This window comes from Scomber japonicus, chromosome 24, assembly GCF_027409825.1.
Source record: "Scomber japonicus isolate fScoJap1 chromosome 24, fScoJap1.pri, whole genome shotgun sequence".
Taxonomy (NCBI): Eukaryota; Metazoa; Chordata; class Actinopteri; order Scombriformes; family Scombridae; genus Scomber; species Scomber japonicus.
The window spans coordinates 9,483,665-9,504,216 of record NC_070601.1 but is presented as its reverse complement, the minus strand read 5'-3'; the positions used below and the strand labels follow the sequence as shown (position 1 = coordinate 9,504,216).

The 20,552-nt window shown below is 41.0% G+C and overlaps 1 protein-coding gene across 2 annotated transcripts; it reads right to left on the bottom strand.

The window, feature by feature from the left end:
- Positions 1–19,663, bottom strand: LOC128354138 (radixin-like). Of its 2 annotated transcripts, XR_008320964.1 has the most exons (15): positions 19,561–19,649; positions 10,781–10,864; positions 10,119–10,214; positions 9,167–9,289; positions 8,807–8,958; positions 8,492–8,575; positions 8,018–8,164; positions 6,748–6,844; positions 6,451–6,614; positions 5,726–5,856; positions 5,124–5,284; positions 4,931–5,023; positions 4,033–4,263; positions 2,157–2,838; positions 1–2,100 (listed from the first exon to the last, which is right to left on the bottom strand). XR_008320964.1 is itself a non-coding variant. In XM_053314395.1 (14 exons), exons 1-14 carry the CDS (start codon positions 19,570–19,572, stop codon positions 2,674–2,676), a joined length of 1,740 nt encoding a protein of 579 aa, XP_053170370.1. In that variant the 5' UTR covers positions 19,573–19,663; the 3' UTR covers positions 1–2,673. The 2 variants fall into 2 exon arrangements, 1 of the variants encoding a protein (XP_053170370.1); XM_053314395.1 differs by having other exon boundaries at positions 1–2,838; positions 19,561–19,663.
- Positions 19,664–20,552: the final 889 nt, after the last annotated feature.

Below are 20,552 nucleotides of genomic sequence, written 5' to 3'. Positions count from 1 at the left end.
AAACTTTTATTTGTGAACCAATGAAATGGACTGCAATCCATCTGTGCCTTCTATCTTAAAGAATACTAACATGAACATTAGGAAAACGACGAAACAGAAGAAACAGCAAAACGTGACAGCTGGTGCCAGAGCAGGCATCATCACAGACGCTGGCTTCATTGGAGGGGACAGGCAGGCCAAAAACATTCTGCTGGGAAGAAAAACCGAATCTAACTGAAGCCTTGCAGCTTGAACGTGGGGGTGTGTGGACGTGTCAAGAAGAGTTTTCCCCTCCAATGAAGCGGTCCAGTATAGTGATGCGTGCTGCTGGTTTAGGGTCTTTGAACACAATACAATAATATGAGCTGGAAGCACAGGGTCATTTTTTTCACCTGCTATGGCAAACACAACACTAGCAATGGACACTGAAGTTAAACTCAAAAAGGCAGGCGTTCAGTGTCTTGTTTCATACAAGTGCTTTAACTTTAAAACTATATAAAAATAAAAAAACGTATACCAGCTGTCATGTAAAGCATAACAAATACAATAAACATTTTTCATCATATTGTTAATTTAAGAAAAAAAAAAGGTTTACTCATTTCAAAAATGCACCCTGGGACATGTTTTCCACCCTACAAAAAGGTGGAGTGGATTTGTTGTCTGAGCATAAAGGATGTTTTTTAAATGAGTTTAAAAAAAAAGATTTTAGGGGAATTGGCCAATTCTCCATTTGACTCTGGAGAGATTTGCACTTTTCACTATAGCGGGGTCCCTTCACATTACAAATAACTCATCTCTTTATTAATTCACAAGTTTCTCAATCCCAGGAAGCCGTGGCAGGTCTGCAAACTGTCTCCTTAAAGTAAAATTGTAACAGAGGAGACAAGTTCTGGTTAGACTTTGAAGGCTGTTTTACAAGAAAGCCTTATTATTTAAAGAGGTCTGTCACCATCAACAACTCATGGCTCCTAGGAACCCAAACGTTTCACAAGGACCCCCTCAGAGAATCAGAGTGACCCAGCTTCTTCTGAAAATGGCCTGTATACACACACACACACAGTAAACATTCTCATGTTTGCAGCATTATTTAAATTCATCTTCCTCATTGTTTGGGATTTTTATTGAATGACTCAAAGTATCTGAGCAAGGCCGGGAGCAGGGAAAACCACTAGCTTCAAATGTAGGAATTAACACCTTTCAACCTAGATCTCACTTTAGTAGGTATGTTTTCTCTTGATATCCTTCCCAACAAAACAGCCACAAAACAACTGAGCTCTGGCAAAACATAGCCTGCGCAGGAGCAACGCCCAAGGATGTAACAGCAACCCAATAAAAGCATGACCGTATTTTTTTATTTTGGAAAGGGGGGGGGGCACCCTGAGTGTTTGACTGTCAGTCACCACTGCTAACATTACTGAGGTAGAGATTTGTCCCGGGTTGGGACTGATGTTTTCATAAGCTCCCCGGCCAGAGAGTTGCCAGCTTCCACATCTGTACACATGCTCTCACTCTCTCTCGCATGCACACACACACAGACACACACACACACTCATACTGTTGGACAGACAGAGAAACAGGCTGGACTCATTACTCATCTATCTGTTCTTCTGTCTGTCGATTTAATACCCTGGATTCCTCTGTGAGCTGGTAGGCAGAGAAAACCATCTATAGTGACTGGGTGTGAAACACTGGGATGCAACTGGAAAACACACACACACAAAATTAGCTTATCTTCATAACACTTTCAAGCTCGAGGGCGATCGCTCAGTGGCAAAAGCTCATTAACATGCTATTCTATCACCTCTGCATGTAAAAAACACTTTCCCTTTGTTACCTTTGCTACATTCGATCATCAAAACCTGCCGTGAGACAAGATGGGTGGCTCTTTTCCCTATAGGGGTCAATTCACTTTCTTCAAAATCTGAAAATATTCATATTCTTGATTTTCCGCCTGAAATAAAACTATTAAAATACTGCAGTGTAATTTTTATATAAACCTATGGTTGGAATTGATTAAATAGAGTAATGGCTAGCATATCTACTGTATGATATGTTGACATGATGTAACATAGCAGAACTTTGACACTGAAGAAACATAACAACCTAATTTTTATCCCGAAACTCCAGTCCTTATTCATAGCCTGGGACTAAACCCAACCTCATTGTGTATAACAGACAACTAAAAAGAAGGGCGTTATCAATAAAACGAGTCAAACAAAAGCAGAAGAGAAGAACTTAAAAACAAGGAAAGAAAAGGTAATTTTTAACTGAAGACATGGAATCATACTAAAGGCTTTGCATACAAGTGGTCAAGCAAATACAAACAGAAAAAAACAACAAAAGTAGCTTTCTATGGCCATGCTTGCTCAAAATAAAACAATCCAATTGCTTCCATTTTAGTTGAATAGTTTTTCTTTCCTCCTGAATTTACAGATTATAAATTAGTAGGATGATAGTTTGCTTGTTCAGAGTGGCGTGTAGGCAGCTCCATCTCAGGGAAATACCTGTAAGTTTCCGAGCGGAGATGTGGGACAGGACTTTGGCAAAGTTTGATGAGATGAATTCTCAAGATTGCCTGGTTTGGGAATGAAGGTGTTGAGGAGGACTCGAGCACGGTAGCATCTGTTGTCCATGAAAAGCGAGCAGCCGTTGAGGGGAAAGTTCAGGAACAAGACTGCGACAGAGGTCCTGTTCTCACATGGACTCAAACTCATCGATGCGCTGCTTCGTGTTGCCCTGTCGGATCTGACGCAGCGTTTTGTATTTGTCTCGGCCTGCTTTCACGTTCTCGGCGTGTAGGACATCATTCTGTGTCTTCTTGGTTTCATCTCTGGCCTCCGCCAACTCTGAACTTAACGTCTGGAAGACCAAAGAGAAGAAAGGATAAGAGTTTGATGAGGAGGAGGAAGAGGACAGGGAAAAGGGGGCGGAGAAAAGAAGCAAAGAGAAAAATAGAAAAAGAAAGGGGGGAAAAAGCAGGGTGATGAAGGGGCATGGGGAGAAGGAGGAGAAGAGTGAAAAACAAAGAAACAGGACACAGTTGCGGAAGAGAAAATAGGGGAAAATATGCCTCAATCATTTTAAAAGTAAACATCTGATTATCATGAAGGCTTGCGAGCACAACAAAGCCACTTTCCACAGCCTCTGGCTATCTGTGTGTTAAAACGAGTTTAGTGTTCGCAGAGCAAACAAATCCTTGATGAGGTGCAGAGGTTTAACTCATTTTGAACCCTCAAGTAGGGGTCAGCAGTTACATAGGTCTGGTCAGCGCCATAGGCCAGTTTTTAGCACAGTCCACTGACCAACGTAAGCTTACAGGCGCAGTAGAGACACAGGCCTGTATGTCAATTATTTCGTTTGATTTTTTTTTTTTTTTTTTAAATTCAAGATTATTTTTTTTTTTTAAATAGTTGATTTATTTCTTCTTGCCATAGCTTCAGTACAAGTCCTGGCCTATGCAGTAGCCCAGCTTAGATCTACAGCCCCTTTAACATATTTAAAGTTATGTTACATATGGAGGGATTGGATATTTTTAAGTTTGATCAATTACCTGTAGGGCTGCTTTAAAGCCAGGCTACAGCCTAAGCCAGCACATATACTCCTGTTAAAAGCAGGAGTATAAAGAAGAATGGACAGAGAAGTATGCCTTATCTTACCCTTATATGCCATTGCCTGACCGGTGTTTCTTCTTTGCAAGAAAACTGCTGTTAGAAAATAATATCTAGTTGTTATTTATGTTTGAGAGACGCAAATCTCTTGCGGTTAATTGAAAGTAACAAGATAAAACTTTTAGACGTCATTTCAGCGTCAGGTTGCTCGCCACATGTGGGTATCATTTATTTGATGGTGAATTCATGTTTTTATTCTTATTAGACTTTAAATGAAGCTTAAATTGAGCGTGAAAGTTCTTGAGCTTGGGAAAAGTAGTTATTATTTTGTCAAATAACTTACGTCAAAAGTTTTGATATCGTCCTTAAACGTAAAACTTTGCTTGGCAGGCTAAATTAGGCTCTCAAGGTCCCGTCCTAACGGGTTTTCCCACCCCGCTCTTACCTGCAGCTGTTTCTTCACCCGCTCATTCTTCTGAGCTTCGGTGACGCGTTCCTCCTCGCTGCGCAGATCTAGCTGGCTGACGCCATCATTGGAGAGCTCAGCGCTGGCTTCTGCATGGTTCTCATCCTGCTCGTCATGCTCAGCATTGCCGCCTGGAGGAGCTGGCACCACTGTTACCGCGGTCTTCAGCTCCTCCTTGGTCTTCTCTAGGTCCTCCTGCGCTGACAGAGCCTGCGGTAGGAGGTGGGGAGATGGAGAGAATAAGACAAGAGATGAACACCAGTTTCAGACCAGACAAGAGAGTGAAAGATGCTGATCAGTGTAGACTTAACTGAATGTAAACAAATCTGCTGTTAATTACACAGTGACTGCCCACACAATATTCCAATGTACATGGTATAAATATAGTACAGGGTGTAATTTGCCTCCCACAGCCCTGATCAGCAGTGACTAAAAGCTTAGACTGGGCAGTGCTCATAAAAAGAGAGAGAGAGAGCGGTAGGTCATCCAATTTTTATACAACAATAATGTTTACATTTTAAACACAGTCAACATTAATTCTGTTAGTAGATGAACACACCACACAGTTTCTTACAAACACTTTAAGATGTGAAATAATTCATAATTTCCTATCAAACTAATTCCTGGGGTGCCTCTAAATCTTAGAGGTTAAAATGAAGACTGAAACTCCCCTGGTTTGAGTCGTCCCAATGGGTACTTTCTATCATCTCTCCACTGTCTACAATAAAGGCTTGAAATACCCCCCAAAAATACTTTAATGAAAAGTGACTCCATTTATGCCGTGGTTGGGAACATTTCCAAGTGTTTGTATTTTACAAATCTAATGTTTGATCAAAAACTACACAATGAAGTATAGAGGGTATAAAGGGTGTTGTACCTTAGACTGCCATTCTGTGGCCTCCTCATCTTTCTTTTTCTTGGCTTCTTCCAGGAGAACTATCTTTGCTGTGAATTCAGCCAGTTCAGAAGCCTGCAATGAAATAGAAATCCTGCTGTCACGTGTACACTTAAATATACAAATTATGCCGGCCTGGAATCGCTCAAACCATTAGTCAAACAAAGACACGCACCAGCTGTTCCTGGTTCTTCTGCTGGTCTTCGGCCTGTTTTGCCAGCTCAGCCTTGGCCTCCTCAGCTGCTTTCCTTTCTCTCTCCAGCCTCTCTGCCTCCTCCCTCGCTCTCCTTCTCTCCTGCTCCAACTCCAAGGCCCGGCGAGTCTGTTCCTCCAGCTCTGTGAGAGGGCGGACACACATGCATGTTACACATGGTTTCTACTTTCATCTTTCTGCTGGGATTTCATGTACATTCACCTTAAAAACAGAAGGATTCACAACAGCAGTCGAGTCAGACACTGTTCATCAAGACACATACATACATAAAGAATTATTTGTTTATTATGGCAACAGCATGGCATTTGGCAGCAACACTGCCAAATGCCATGTGACATGTTAATCTTATTTTAATTGAATAAATAAAAAACAAACTGTAGTGGCTTCAGTCCAATTACATCCCAGCACACAAGATCAGATGATACAAATGTGATAAATATGACTGGCCCTGACTCACAGTGCTACAGAGATTCTCCAATTTGACTGACAGACAGACAGAGACAAGAGGGAGGCAGCAGCAAAGGTAAGTGAACAGATGGATGGATAAAAAGAAAAATGCACACCTTTCTGGGCTCGCATTGTCTGTTCTTCAATCTGTCTCAGCCTCTCCATGAGCTCTTCTTTCTCGCGCTCTATCCTCTCCTTCTCTTTCTCCGCATGCTCTCGCTTCTTCTTCTCATTTTCCAGCTGGGCCCTGAAAAGTTTTTTGATTACATGTTTCATATTACAGGAAAATCTTTGAGAGAGAAAGGGTTAAACATTTCACTAAAACAAATCAAATGTCCTTATTCTGACTTGAAACACGGCTTAGCTGAAGCCTTTTGAACTGACTAAAAATACACTCCTTCTGCCTCCATGTGTGTAAAGAGGAAAGTCTGCCCTCCAGTGGAGAAGCTCTAGAGGTTACTTCTCTTTATCAGCAGCTACTTTTTGGTAACAATTTCACTTTAACATTCAATTGGAATGTTTGCACATATTTATGTATTCTCAAAAGCATTGATTATTTTTTGATATTTTAAATTATTGTCAGATTTTAAATTTGAAACATTGGAACAGACAGGCCTCATTTTTGCCTGGTGCACTTGTAAAAAATACTTAAAAACAATTAAGTTCAATACTTTTTAAAAAATCTATACATTTTATATGATCTGCAAAACTTTGGACAGTCCATTTTATGTTCCAAAAACTTGCCTGATCTACAATAGAGAAGTTATTTAAATTTCAGAAGGCTTTTCCATCACCTTAGGTACAAAATGTAAATGTAAGTGTTCGTGTTCTTCTGCTGTACCTCTCCATCTGTTTATGGTGCTTCTCCTCCCGGGCCTGAGCCTTCATTTGCTGCACCTCGATAGTATCAGGCTTTCTCCTCCTCATGTACAACTCATGGTTACCCATACACAACGCCAAGATTCGCTTGTTGATGCGCAGTCTTGGGGCATAAAACACAAAGTCCTGCATGTGTTTTTTTTTTTTTTTTTAAAGAGAAGAAGAGAAATGTTTCAGCAGGGCATGTTGACCATCTACATGAAACTGACAGTAAGATGTGTGTTGATTTTTCTCTACTTTTGATGAATTTGACACTCACAGGTGCTTTCTTGTCAATAGGTTTGATGACAAACTTCTTGTCATTGAAAGAGATGTTTCGAATCTCACTCCAGGGGAAGCCAATCTTTGGTGTCAACCTGAAAAAAAAGGTAATAAAATTGTGGTTAAGGTTGTCACCTCTAACTCCATCCACCTCATGCAAGTACACATAGTATAGGATGTCAGACAGATTGGTGCAGAATGCTGTATACATTTCAGCCAGCAGATGGTGTCTGGTATAGACAGGCCACCTTACAGGAAATTATTAGATTGAATAGTCTTTTTCAATTTCCTCTTGTAGATTTTCAGTAAAGCCTGTAAGAGTAGCTTGTGGCAGTGATGAGAAGAAGCTGGATATCAATATCACCTTCTGCCAAGAATTACAAGTATAATGGATGTTCTCTAATGAAGGAGGACCAAAGAATGAAAGAAAAGGGATAAAGTGATAATGAGGGGGTTGATGGCTAGGGGGAGAGAGAAAAAAACTATCCCTTGCCTTCTTCCCTTGTCACCTGGACAAGAGAGGAAGGACAGCAGCTGTGATGACCCAAGATAACAGACAGGAAGGACAAGGCTGAGAGAACAGAGGAAATGCTACAGGAGTTGCGATTACATCTATCCTTTCGTCCACAAAAGGCGAAAAACTCTGACCAGGGAGGACAGGAAAGACTCTCCTACAATGGACAGACACAGTCTTCCTTTCCCACCCCTCATCTCGCCCTTTCTCCAATTTTCACTTCTAAAAATATCTCTTGGCTTTGAGTTTCTCAAAAAGTGACAAAATAGTAATGTTGTGATATACTTATGACAGCAATAATATCACAAGATTGCAAATATTTATCCAATACTGATTTTTTATTTTCTATGCAGATTAATAAGAATATATTGATAATAATGAATAAGCTTTGGTGAGTATAACGGACACTATTGTGACAACATGCGTTGACAAACAACTACCAGCCCTTCTGGTTATGACACACTGTGTCTTCAGCTTCCACTTCTAAATCAGGTATGCCCCTGTTAAGCAACCAACTGTAAAACCACAGCACTGAGCCCCTTGCAAGCAACTGTCTTACGATATGTTTCATTTTTGGGGCAAACATATCAAAGGTGGAAACATTTCTCAGACTTAATGGCAACTCCAAACATTCCTCATTGTCCGGCTAAGAAAAGCAATATTGTATTGGACTAAGATGAATTTTCATTTTTTCCCCCAGAATGATACATAACTTGTATATGAGTGTGTATGTGTGTATGTGTGTATGCCTTACTTGTCTTCGTGTTCATAGATGTTGAGGCCAAGGGCGTCCACACCCAGCCACAGCTGTGTTCCCTTCTTGTTTTTGATCTCAAAGTAGTTGACTCCGTACATCTCTAAGTCCTGGGCGATTTTAAGATACTCCATCATTGAGTCCTCTCTAGGGAGGAGGAAAGGTTTATCAGAAAAATGTACAGATATCTACCATTACGTAAATAAAGAGAATCCAATCTATGCAATTATTTATGTAGGTGTAGTATTTTTTAATTTATAAAACAAATGGCTGCTGCATCTTACAATCAAATCACAAATTCTAATAAAAGGTTTGTCAACATTTTTGTATCAACTGTGGAAACATTTGGCATTGTTCAGCCTTCCACAGACGATGACATACTTCCATGTCCCAATTTGACAAGTCCAAGCATGCCTTTGTCTCACTTCAAGAGGTTACAAGTAGACAACATGATGAGAAAAGTTTGACACATACCTGAGCATTCCTCTGTGTTCTTCATGCCAAGTCTGTATCCTGTCCTCCCACTGCTCCTTGGTCAGCTTGTGCTGCTCCAGGACTCTACACACACAAACGCAGACACAATGACTTCACTTTAAGGAATGTTGAATAGTACTGAATTATTTCCTCTGAAGGAAATCATAGAAAATTCCAACAGGGAACAAGGTATGTTCCAGTTTTCGTCACACCTTGAGTGCGTGTGAAATCTACAGTGACACCTCCCACAGTGCGTAGCACATATTTTTCTCTGCCAGAGCCATACAGCTTGAGACATATTTTGTGTGGGTGTACCTCTGAGGCAGCAGTCTGTCATGGGTGAGGTACCCAGGCTTGTGCACATCTTTTCCGTAGTCCCCATACTTGGCCTGGACAGCGTATGATGCCAGTAACACAGCTGTCTCTGGGGGACAGTAGTTCTCATCGTTTAGGAGGGCCTCCTTCACCTGGCAGGACAGGAAGGAAAGAAGGAAACAAATGCAACTTATTATATTGATTCTTGTGTGGGACGGCTCATGACTCTTCCAGCGACAACTCTTCTGACCAATCATTGTCCGGCAGTCTGTTAACGTCACATTTAGTATCGGCTCGGCTCGCTTGGAACCTCGAGTCGAGTCGTGCTGGAACTGTGTAGTGGAAAAGCGCCATAGTTACCTGCAGGAAGAAGAGTCTCTGGGTGATCTCTTGGATTAGCTCCTCTGAGACATCCTCGGGGAAGAACTTGGCTCTGAACTTGAACTGCAGAGGGTTCTCTTTCTTAACATCCTGCTGGGTCACCTGCAGAATAAAAACACCACCATTAGCCATCCATCCATCTATCTATGAATCAGTAAATTAAAAACAGTGTCACAACTAAATATCATTGAATCGCCTCAAAGGAAAAAAGGGGTCATCCTTTTCATTAATTCTTTTATCCATATCAAAGCACCTTAAGAGACTGGACTAAATGAGCAAATTTATCACATAACACTGCACACACTTTAATCTGGTAATTGCCAGTCAGAGCAGATCCTTTTGATATCTAGGGACATATTCTTGTGTGCTGGGATGTACATATGTGCAGAGTCGACTCATACACACAAAGTTTCCATTGGAGCCTCATTACTTGGAAAAAAACCCTGTCGCATTAGACACAGACAGCGCTGCACTCGTCCACACTGGCTGGAAGGCCTTACACTGACACATCTGTGTCTGGGTTTCACTGCACTCCAACATAAGGGGAATTTTCTGTCAATTTTTTTCTCTAGCCCTTGCCTCTCTCACCATCTCCCTTTGTCTCCCTCTACTCGTGCACATACACACTTGTTGAGTATAAGGGGAATTTTCTGTCATGCACACACACACACACAGTAATAGCAGGGGTGTTAAGGCTGCAGGGTGTTGGCCTCAGTGAGAGAGGAAGCCTGTTAAAAGAGCACATCTGAGGCTTGAGACCACAGCAGAGCTTCTAGGCATTTCCCAGACACTAGATGAAAAGCAAACAGATAAAATGAGAATGAAAGCTCAAGAGAGGGACACTGAAGAAGCATGAAAAAAAAGGAGACAGAGAGATGGAAAAAGGAAGAAGACCATAAAAGAGTGAACATTTAACCAGAGGGAGACTGACCTTCTTATTGAGTTTGAGCCATGTGATGTAGCCCTTACTGTCCACATACTGTAGGCCAAAGAACCAAACCTCCCGCAGTCCCACCGTCTTCACCACCTGAGAACAAAACAAAATTAAGCATTTTATGGTATTTTGCCATTATTTGATAACTGACAGTATAGACAGGAACAAAACAGGTAACTACATATACGGTGGTGACATACAGTAAACGCTTCTGGCCTGTACTACATAGGATAAACCACTCCACCACCAGGACTCCTACTTACATCATTTTAACGGATCAGAATCATCCAGCTTTACTTCACAAACTAACAGTTCAGTGCTTCAAATCATTACTGATATACAATATGAAAAACCTAAAATGCTTTGCCATGTTTACATGATCTGTAAAGATAGTAAACTTTCTAATGAACAAACCTAAAATGAGGGTGAAGAAGCTTTTGCTGTTTTTGAGTCCAAACTCTATGATACTATGAGGGACAAGGATGAAACCCAAGTGAGCACACCGAAATGTCTTTTTCTAAATAGAAAAACTGTGTACATACAACTGTGGTAAATATAGTAGCTACCCAAAGCCAACTTTTAATACCAATTGCTTGTTGTCAAGCAAAAAGACAAAAAACAAAACAAAAAAATCACATTTGTAGTTATTTCATGCTGACCTGATCAAAGAGCTGTTTTCCTGTAGTGTTCGGCTGGATGGCAAACTCCAGCTCTGCATCCATGGTGGTCACACGGACATTGATCTGAAAAACAAACAAAAAACAAGAAATTTACTTTGTTTGCTAAATTAGAGAAGCAGTGATTTCCCAATGGAACATGAAATACATCTTAGCCTGTCTTTTCTAGTTACAAAACTCTTTTCCATAATCGAAAAAAAAAGGGTTTCTGAAATGCACATTATTGTATTTTGTTATTTAAGTGTTATTGATGTATGTAAGTGTGATCAAAATGTTAATCTCAATAAGCTTTACCACATCTTGTTCAACCTAGTGAGACAGACAGAGGACATGAAAAAAGGGGTGAGGGTTCGTGGGGAATGAGGAACTTCAAAAAGGTTTTATTCAGCCAGATGCAAAACAGGGACACTGTGATTCATGGCCAGTGCCTCAACCCATAGGCTTAAGACTTCCAACACATGTCATCTATGGATACAAACCATTGCCAAAGTCAGAGAGAGAAATTTAGACTTTAATCCTCTGGCTCAATTTCTATCTGACAATACAACAGGTAGGTGTGAATTGTCTATATTGCAGGGTATGGAATGCATGTACCAACACAGAAAAGTACAGTTTTTGATCTTTTGACAACGTGTGAGTGCTGCTGTCTTCCTTGGTCGATCTTCCAGGAAATTACAGAATTCCTACAGAGGAGAAATGGAAGAATGTCTGCTCAGTATGTGAGGAATGTGTCTACTTCCCTCAATCCAAACCCAACTTTAGTGAAAGAACTGTGCAGACTGCTTGCTCTCACTCTCTCTTTCCATCCTACGCTCTCAACACCCTGCCAGGACGATTAAGCCCCACCTTTTGTGGCAGCCTGCTACTCACATACAATTCACTGCTGGGGCAGAGGAGAGGATACAACTCAACTCATTGGCTGTGACTTATTAAGCAGCACTGATTGAACAAGTAGAAGAAAAAGTAGCAGCAGCTGATGACAATAGATCAGCGCTGACCTCTGAGGCATCCGACATCCTCCACCACCCACCCACACTGAGTTTGTGCACTGCCTCAGAGGTGGTTAACAACATAAGAAAAAAAAGAAGCCACAAAAGATGCAGGGCAAAGAGCAAAATGAGCGGCAAGAGCGACAGAGTGCAAAACCAAAACGTTTAGCAAGAGTGCATGCAGAGAGCAGGGGAGATAGAGCGCAACAGGAAGCCAGAGAGATGATCTGGGCTGTGCTTCTTTTGAGATTAAAGTTACAGCAAGGGGATTTGTACATGAGTCAACCATCCAAAAAAGAAGAGGACACAACAAAGTGAGGCAATGAACAATCCCATTTCCCTTCTGCAATTATATAGACAACCTCAAGAGTGCTTACTTTGCACATGTCTCCCACGCCCCTCTCAATATTTCTTCACAGTCTCCCCTGCACTCATCCATCTCTGTTTCTCTCAATATCCCTGCAATGAATAATCCATGAAACTTGTATCTACATAGTAACATACCCGGACTACCACTGTACTATGTGAAGCATTAGACCACAATGTATCTGCCTCTAACGCCGTCTCATCAATTACCCATGAAAAGTTGCAGCACTTTCTCCACACACATGAACACTCCTGCATGGCCTGTCACTGTGATTATTATTATTACCTCATCTAAAAAGGACTACGTTATAGTCCAGGGGCAACTCAATGTGCTTTACATAAAATATCAGATGATTTAACAGTAAGAATTAGAAGTATAAAAACATACAAATAAAACCCAATTATAAAACAAAGGAAAAAAGTACAATTAAAACAGTAAAAATGGGAAACATTAAAAAATACAATTAAAAAGAGATTCAAATCTAACCTGTTTAGGTTGATTACATGATTGTATTTTGCCTTCAGTCAATTCAGTTGGTGCATTGAAATCAATATTTAGTCTCATTGGCAACAAATCTCTGTGGCATGTTTAAGGCGTTTTATTTTTAGGCCACGTCAAGATCAAGCTTAATCCATGTCTGGGAAATTCACCCACATTACAATATAGCCATCTGCTTGGGCAACAGCTTTACCTAAAGATGTTTTTACAAGCAATTAAAGGTGAAATTCTGTCATAAGTGCTTCTAGCATAACAGGAGATGTACCTGCATTCAGTTAAGTGCTGAAATTTAGACAGTTTGATTTAAAATATCAACAAATTTCTTTAAAGATGTGTAAAAAAGAAAAAAGAAAAAAGATGTTATGATTTAAGCTTGTCTAAAATAGTTATATAGTTGCATAAATAAGTACTTTCTCATTAACATGATACCACTTGGTTCGTTAGTGCTCCTGGCTGTCTTAACGACATTCGTTATTGGAATCACCGGAGGCCGAGTGTAAAAGACTGTCACTGGAGTTGTCACATGACGCCAAATATAAATGGTTGTTAAGTCTCCTGGGAAAGGGATGAAAGGACAGTGTTGTAATAAGCGGGGTTGTAGTGTACTTCTCTTCTTCTGTTGAGGGATGATTTCTCTACTTTGACAAAGATCACCTCCTTCACTCCTCCTTCAAACCTTCTGTCCTCCCTGTTCAAAATATGTACGCTATAAACTGCAGAGTCTTGACCTGAGGAGTAGGCCCTCCTGTATTGAGCCATGCATTCACTTAGTGGTTATTTAGTACAAGTCTGTGCATTCCTCAATGAATTATACTACATACACTAGATTGCTTATCTTGTGTGAAGGAGTGCAGTCTTTCGAGTGGACCAGTTTCTGTCTTAGTGTGTTTCTCAGATACTTTAGACATATATGGAATTTCTTCTTCTTTTCTTCACCATCCACAGTTTTAGTGGTCTTCCTGGATCTGGGGGCTGTTTTCACAAAGATCAAGCAAGTAGGGTTGAGAATCAAACTCACTCTTAGCAGGACTGACAGTGAGCACAGCCCCGAAATAAGTTTTAAATACACTTTAAATACATTTTCTGACCAAAGTGTCTCACATGGAGGCTCCAACACAACCAGCGAATACAAAGAGATGCGATGGAACCATTTTACCAGCCTGCACGGTGGCTAACAGCTAGCTGGCATGGCTAGCATTGTAAGCACAGCTGTGGGCTGTGTGTAGTTTAGTTTTTAGGAAGATTTCTAGGAGTTATAGATAAGGTGCTATATGGAAGAGAGTCCAGCTTTGTAGGCACTCTACACTGATGAAGCTAGCATCCAATAACATCAGCTGCTTATTTCAACACTGCCCTGTCTACATCTTTTCAATGAGGATGGATGAAGGATACAATTAAAATAGTAGAACACTAGCTCTTTATCCTGTTTAGTTTTGCTTAGATTCAGATATTTAAAAGTACAAAAACAGGTTAAGGGTTAATGTTAATCCAATTATAAACCACTGATAAACTAATGTGAAAAAGTATTTGAACAAAAATGTAGCTGTGTGAACTTTCATTAGACGCCTTGATTAGGACACAGCTCCACACTTCATACATCTACAGCAAGCCTCTGGCACAGGACAATATAAAACTTTTAACCAAGAGGAACCAATACCGGAAAATCGTTTAACAGAGGTGGCAAGTGTTAACACCTCGCCTCCGCCCTTCTCTTTTGACACTATGTTTTGTGTTTCCCACACACAAAATATGACATGACTAACTAAAAAAAGCATTCAGAAAAGAATCGTTCACTAACTTTTACTGTTAACTTTGATGCTGGTAGGTCTCTGGCAGGGAGTAGAGACTGTGGTCTTGTGCTCCTCTGTCAAATAAACCTCTAATGAGAGCCACTAAAAGTTACAGCTGCTAAAGGGACAAAGGGTAGAAATCTGCTACACTTAAATAAATATCTGGGTTACAAGTGTCTGGTCCTGCATCTCATATAAAATTGTAATTATGGCATTAAACTTGTGCTCTTTTCAGATTTGGACTGGAACATAGCGTCATATGTAACGCATATACCCATTGTCCTCAGTGACTCTTAAAGTTAAAAGAAAGACAGACCTCCACCTTAATCCTTGTGCTTTTTGTGAAGAGCAACGCACAAATGCCAACTAAGGCAAAATTTAACTGGGACAACATCTTCATCTACTCAGAGCCAGGGCGACAAAATAACCTGTTCATGGTTCATTGGGGGATGAATTAAGACTTTGTGTTCGTTTCAACAGTAGCTGCCTCATTGACTTTTTGAGATGGGAGTAGTTATGGAGAATGTAGTGCTGAGCTGAGGTTTCCAAGTGACCGGCCTTGAATGTCCCTTCCCCTGTGTTTGTGTGGGGCCCGCCTGCCATCAGCAATCAGCTGTGAAGAGCCAACCTTTATGCTGCATGCGTGTGAGTGTGTGTGTGTGTGCGTGTGTGTGGGTCTCTGCCAAAACATAGCCAACCCAGAGTGAAGAGAGGTGGAATCCTGTGTGGAGCAGACGGTCAGCTAATCCTCTCTCTCCTGCAGAGAGAGGGGGAGGAGAACAGGGACAACAACATGCCGAGCCACTGACACAGCTAATCACACACTCCGACAACGGAGAAGTCTCCAAGGAACGACTTTTGTAAGGCTGTCCTTATACAACACTGTCTGTCTGGTGACATTAGACACTCTGACTGGGCAATGTGACAGTTTTTAAAGGACCAATTTACTCTATTTCAAAACTAACAGGTGAAGTCAGCCGTATACTCAACACAAAACAGGAATTTGGTCTCATACTTTTAGCTGTATCAGTTCACTTTTGGCTGCACTGAACCAAACCACGCCGCACTGATTTACATTTCCATGATCAGTTTAAAACGCACCGTTAGTTGTGCTGAGTCACACCTAAGACACACCATATCTGAAGTCGGGTCAAAGCGCACCTGACCCGTCTCCAAGCTGGTTGCATGACGTCAGATGGGCTTTGTCATCATTCAGCGATGAGCCGGCTAAGTTCCGGTTTAGCCCTCCTCTAGCTTGAAAAGAGATAAAATGATTCACTGGACGGATCAAATACTAAACAGTGAAACAAATCATTTTTCGGGGGACTGGCCGGGAACTTAAATAAACACTGTGCTTTTGAAAGTTGACCGACTCAAGACGTGCGTGTTAAAGAGACACTTTCAAGTGTGAAGCCCTGATGTAACGGAGATGCAAATCCCTGCAGTGCTGGTCTGATGCACCGAGTCAGACCAAGCATGCACATGTGTGTGGAAAAAGACAAGTCGCAGCCAGCAGTGAAGTGAGGATGGTGAACGATGCTGTGCTCAAGTGGAGTTTAATTGCACTCCATCTAAGTTTATTTATGTTATTTAGTCCATTGTATTCTACCTTCCTTTTCTCATTTCCTAGATCAAACAGGTATTAATAAAGCGGGGAAGGTTACATACACTTTGTGTCCGCTCCAACAATATGAAAACTTGTTCTTGCACAGCATCTCTAAACAGACCTCAAGATACAGTTGAAGATAAGATACAGGAGTTTAGTTAAAGACTGTGCTAAAGCCCTGACATGAAAAGCTAGTGAAGAAGAGCGGCCTACAAAAGATGGGAGTTGTGTCAAATTCAGTAGTAGAATTTACATTTTATGTTTTTTTTCCTTTTCATGTGCCCTTTTGGGATGTTTCTAAATCCCCCTCTCCATTTCAATTGCAAAGACGAGTCCTCTGTCAGACAGGCCCCTTGTTAAATGTGCAGCTGTTTAGTTACTGTAAGCTGTTTAGAGGAGCTTTGCTGAGGGAGGCCTTAAGAAAGACACACACACACACACACACACATACTTCAATCAGTAGAGCTGCTAATCTAGCCTGCTGGGCTCCAAGCAGCTGTCTGTCCCCCTGATTAACCCCCCTGCAGGGTGAGGCAGGCTTCAGAGGGAAGGAGGAATGGAAGGAGCAGTGAGAGCCAAGGAGGAATCACTGCTACCTACAAAAACACACACATCCATCCTTTTTGGGGGGGGGGGGGGGGGGGTGAGTGCTGCATGAGAGGACAACAAATCTAGTTAGTCAGGTCCAGAATCTGAAAAGTTTCCAGTGCTTTTACAGGATACACTAGAGAGATAATAAAGTGTGTGTGTGCACGTCAGGCTACGGCGTAGGGGTCTGCGTTGACGCAGAAGGCTACACGTAGCTACGCCGTCGGTCCGTCGCAGAAGCATAAATCAGCCTTTACTCTACTTAATTATAGACCTAGCTTTGTATTGTAAATGAGGTGAAGGGTCAAACAAAACTGGTAAACAGAGTTTTAATGCTGCCAAGCGATAACTCCTCCCTTTCCCATAAATAACCTATATTTTCTTGGCCCTTAAAATTCCTACTGAGCAACATCTTCTGAACACAACAAATCCAGACAAATTAATCATTAAGTCATTTTTCTTATTATTCCTCAACTTAATGCTCATCTTCCCTGACAGTCGTCTGGTAATATTCCACCACCTTCACCCTTCTTCGGTATTTCCACATGGACAGGATGTTGATATTCAGACTTGGGCCCCTGATGTACACAGCAGGCCCCCTTCTCCAGCAAACAGGAAAAACAGCCACAAGCTAGGAAACCAGTGAGGGCCCTCTTCCTGTGGGGTGCCGTCACCTTATAATTCCCCCTGCCCCTCGGCCAACAGAGTGCACCAAACAGAAGGGGTTGGGTCAAGTAGGTGTGGGATGTGATGTCAGGAGTTATGAGCATCAGCACGTTACTTGTCATTTGTTGTTTTAGCTTTATCCACACTGATGTTCATGCTATCAGATATGGATGCTATTGTCCAATTAATGATCAATTTGTCACCCATGGATTTCAGATCGGATTAATAGGTGTATATCAACTAATTAACCAATAATAACATTCAAAAAGCCATGTTTTGTCAGGAAAAAGAGCAATGTAACAGCTATGTTGCTACTCTTTTGAAAAAAATAGACTGACAGCCTTACTTGTATTTGAGCCTTGCTCTGTCTTTTTTTTTTTTTTTTAAACAAGAAGTGGAGTGAGAGCAATTATAATTTATCTTTTTAACTTTATACACTTAAAATATATTGAGTTCATTTTGAAGCAGCCCAGGTTCAAAGCGACAACCCCAAATATCTTCAAGATTACTAAAATTTCATTTATAATTACTTTCAACTACTCTGCTGATTTTTTTTTTCTTCTTTCTTTTAATCAATGAAATGTTAAATAATAGTGACTCTTTCTCAGAGGTCATGGTGGTGTCTATAATTGGCTTATTTTGGCTGACCTGTCTAGAAATATTATATAAAAAGGAAAAATTCAAATTAACTGTCACAGAAGCAGCAAACGGTCACATTTAAGAAGCAAGAACTATTGTATGTTTGGCATTTTAACCAAAACAATTACTCAAACTATTAATAAAATTATGAACACAGCTGCAGATTCATTTTCACATTCATTTTTTTTTAATTGGTTGCAGCTCTACTAAATAAATTTGAAGTAAATGTTAAGGAACCACTTTTGTGTAAAAATAAAAAGCCACATTTATGTCACAGTTAAAAGGTTTTATTTGTGTGTGATTTTGATCATTATGTAACCCGACTGCAAAAGGCTTCCTATGAACCAGAACCATTTTTAAATAAATATTTTGAAAACTATAAAGTTGTGATTGTTACTGTAAAAGCACAACATGCTCAACTCAGTACCCTCCCAGTTGACTCCACAAAGTTTTTGTTACTCAACCTCGCCATTTTTTTGTGACTTGGTTACAGATAAGTTGTGACTGAGACATAAAAGGCCTTTTCCAAAAGTTTGGCTTCGGCTATCACTCACAGAGAAGGTCATTTCAGATGGGCCCTGCTCTTGTTTCCTCTGTTTATTATGTCAGTGCCTCCCTGCGACAATCTGTACTTTCTCTGTCAGTTATTGTCTTTGACAGAGACATCACTCTCAGCAGAGCATCCAGCCCTCCGCTGTCCTGTTTTTGGGACGGTACCCTGGTGACTCAGGGGACAAGAGGGGGAAGTGGAGGATGACATCAGTGCCTGGCTGTCCCTCTTCTGTAGTTTCCCAACACCCCCCTGCACCCCCACCCCCACACACAGACACACAAACACCCCCACAGAGAACGAGACAGAGGATGTGCTTCACTTGTGGCAAAGCCTGAAGCCCGTGTTTAACAGTTCCCAGGAAACTTTCTGATGCAAGCTTTAGCTACTTGAAATTTAAATCTTTCCATGTGAGAAACGCTAATTAAAGAGTTACCTTATTGTGCAAAATGCAAGCTCCCCAGAGGTATGCTTGACTTCTACCCAAGTTTATGAAGAAAAAGCAGCATGATAACCAGTGGGAATCAGACAGCCATGAAGAGACTGGATCAAATTGGTTTTGTTTTGGCGTTGTTCACATCCCAGGACTCTGGCATTCTCTCCACCCTTTAAGCAACAATAGCAGCAGTGTTGCAGTTGCAAGGCCTGTGGGCCAGGCAGTTCACTTCACACTCTGGCTGTTGTTTACTTGGAAGAGGCCTATGAGGAGTGGGAGCAGCCATGGGGATGAAACTGCCACTTCCCAGAAAGCTCAAATGTAGCTTTCAGCAGCAGAACATGCTAACTATTATGACAACTGGAGAGCAGTGATGCAGTCAGTCAATACAAGCAAACTAGAGAGGAACAGCACACAAGTTTCAGGTTTCTGATCCATATTTAAACATCTTGAGCAATATGGCCTACTGTTTAACACCTTGGAAACAACTCAACAGTTAAAGGGTCTGACTTAAGTGTTTTTTCCTGCCTCCCCGTCCCCTCCCCTCAGTATTGTATCTCTCCACAACTTGGTATGATAATAGTAGTTGACTTATGTATGCCAACTCTCATTTATCACCTTTCAGCCTCTTACCGGTTTTGGCATCTTTGCTTCCTCTCCTCCTTACACCCGACTGCTGAGAGGAAAAATCCGTCACAGGACGGCAACAACACCTGTATCACAGGACCTGAAAGAGAAAGAGACAAGCAAACCTAAAGCAGTCCACAAAAAATAGAATGTTTTACAAAAAGAAAAAGAAAAGCCCCATTCCTGAACCTGTTAATGCCGACGAAGCACAAAAAACCACAGGAACAGAAGTGGTTCTGCATTCAGTCCCAGAATGCACTACCTCTTTGCTCAAGTGTACATAAGGTAACTATTGTAAGGGTGTATGAGCCAAACTACTTGGACTACTGCGGACGAAAAAATCCCTGTAAGACAGTCGAGGCATTGTGTGATATAGCGCTGCAATGATAAGAAGCCAACAGTTTTCATAATCAATTATTGGTTAGTCATTTTTAAGAGAAGACTGTTCAAATGATCAGATTTCAGCTCAAATGTTAATATTTTCTGGTGTCTTTAGTCATCTATGACAGTACACTGAGTATCTTTGAGTTGTGGCCTGTAACTTTGGGCTTTGGGAAACAGCAATATGCATTTTTCATCATTCAAAAACAAATTATTAATCAAGAAACTAATCAACCGATGAATCAAACACGAAAACAATGGTTTGCTCTGGCCTTAATATGATGGGACCTTTAAAAATTACCATAATCTATATATTTTTTTCTTGGACTGCTTTACCTGAAGCCCCTTTTCTGCTTACTGCTACGCATACATGTTTCAGTACTATGTACAGTCTAGTTGAAATATAAGCCTGACAGTTTGATGTTATGTCTACACATCAACTACATGTGTGTGCTTTAGAATATAGCCTTAGTGTATTATGCTCTGCTGTAGATCACACAGATACAAAATAACGCTGCTTGTAAATTACAATGGGTTTCATGCTATGTAAGCAATAGCAAATGGCAAGAACAGTAACACACCAAAAACCAACAAGAGCTGTGCAGACATTTTCAAAA

Excerpts from the sequence above, each read along its gene's own strand:
- LOC128354138 (XM_053314395.1), bottom strand. Across the intron at positions 8,165-8,491 it reads GAACACAGAGGAATGCTCAG|AGAGGACTCAATGATGGAGT; the intron begins GTATGTGTCAAA and ends CCTCCTCCCTAG. Across the intron at positions 5,285-5,725 it reads GACAATGCGAGCCCAGAAAG|AGCTGGAGGAACAGACTCGC; the intron begins GTGTGCATTTTT and ends GCCCTCTCACAG.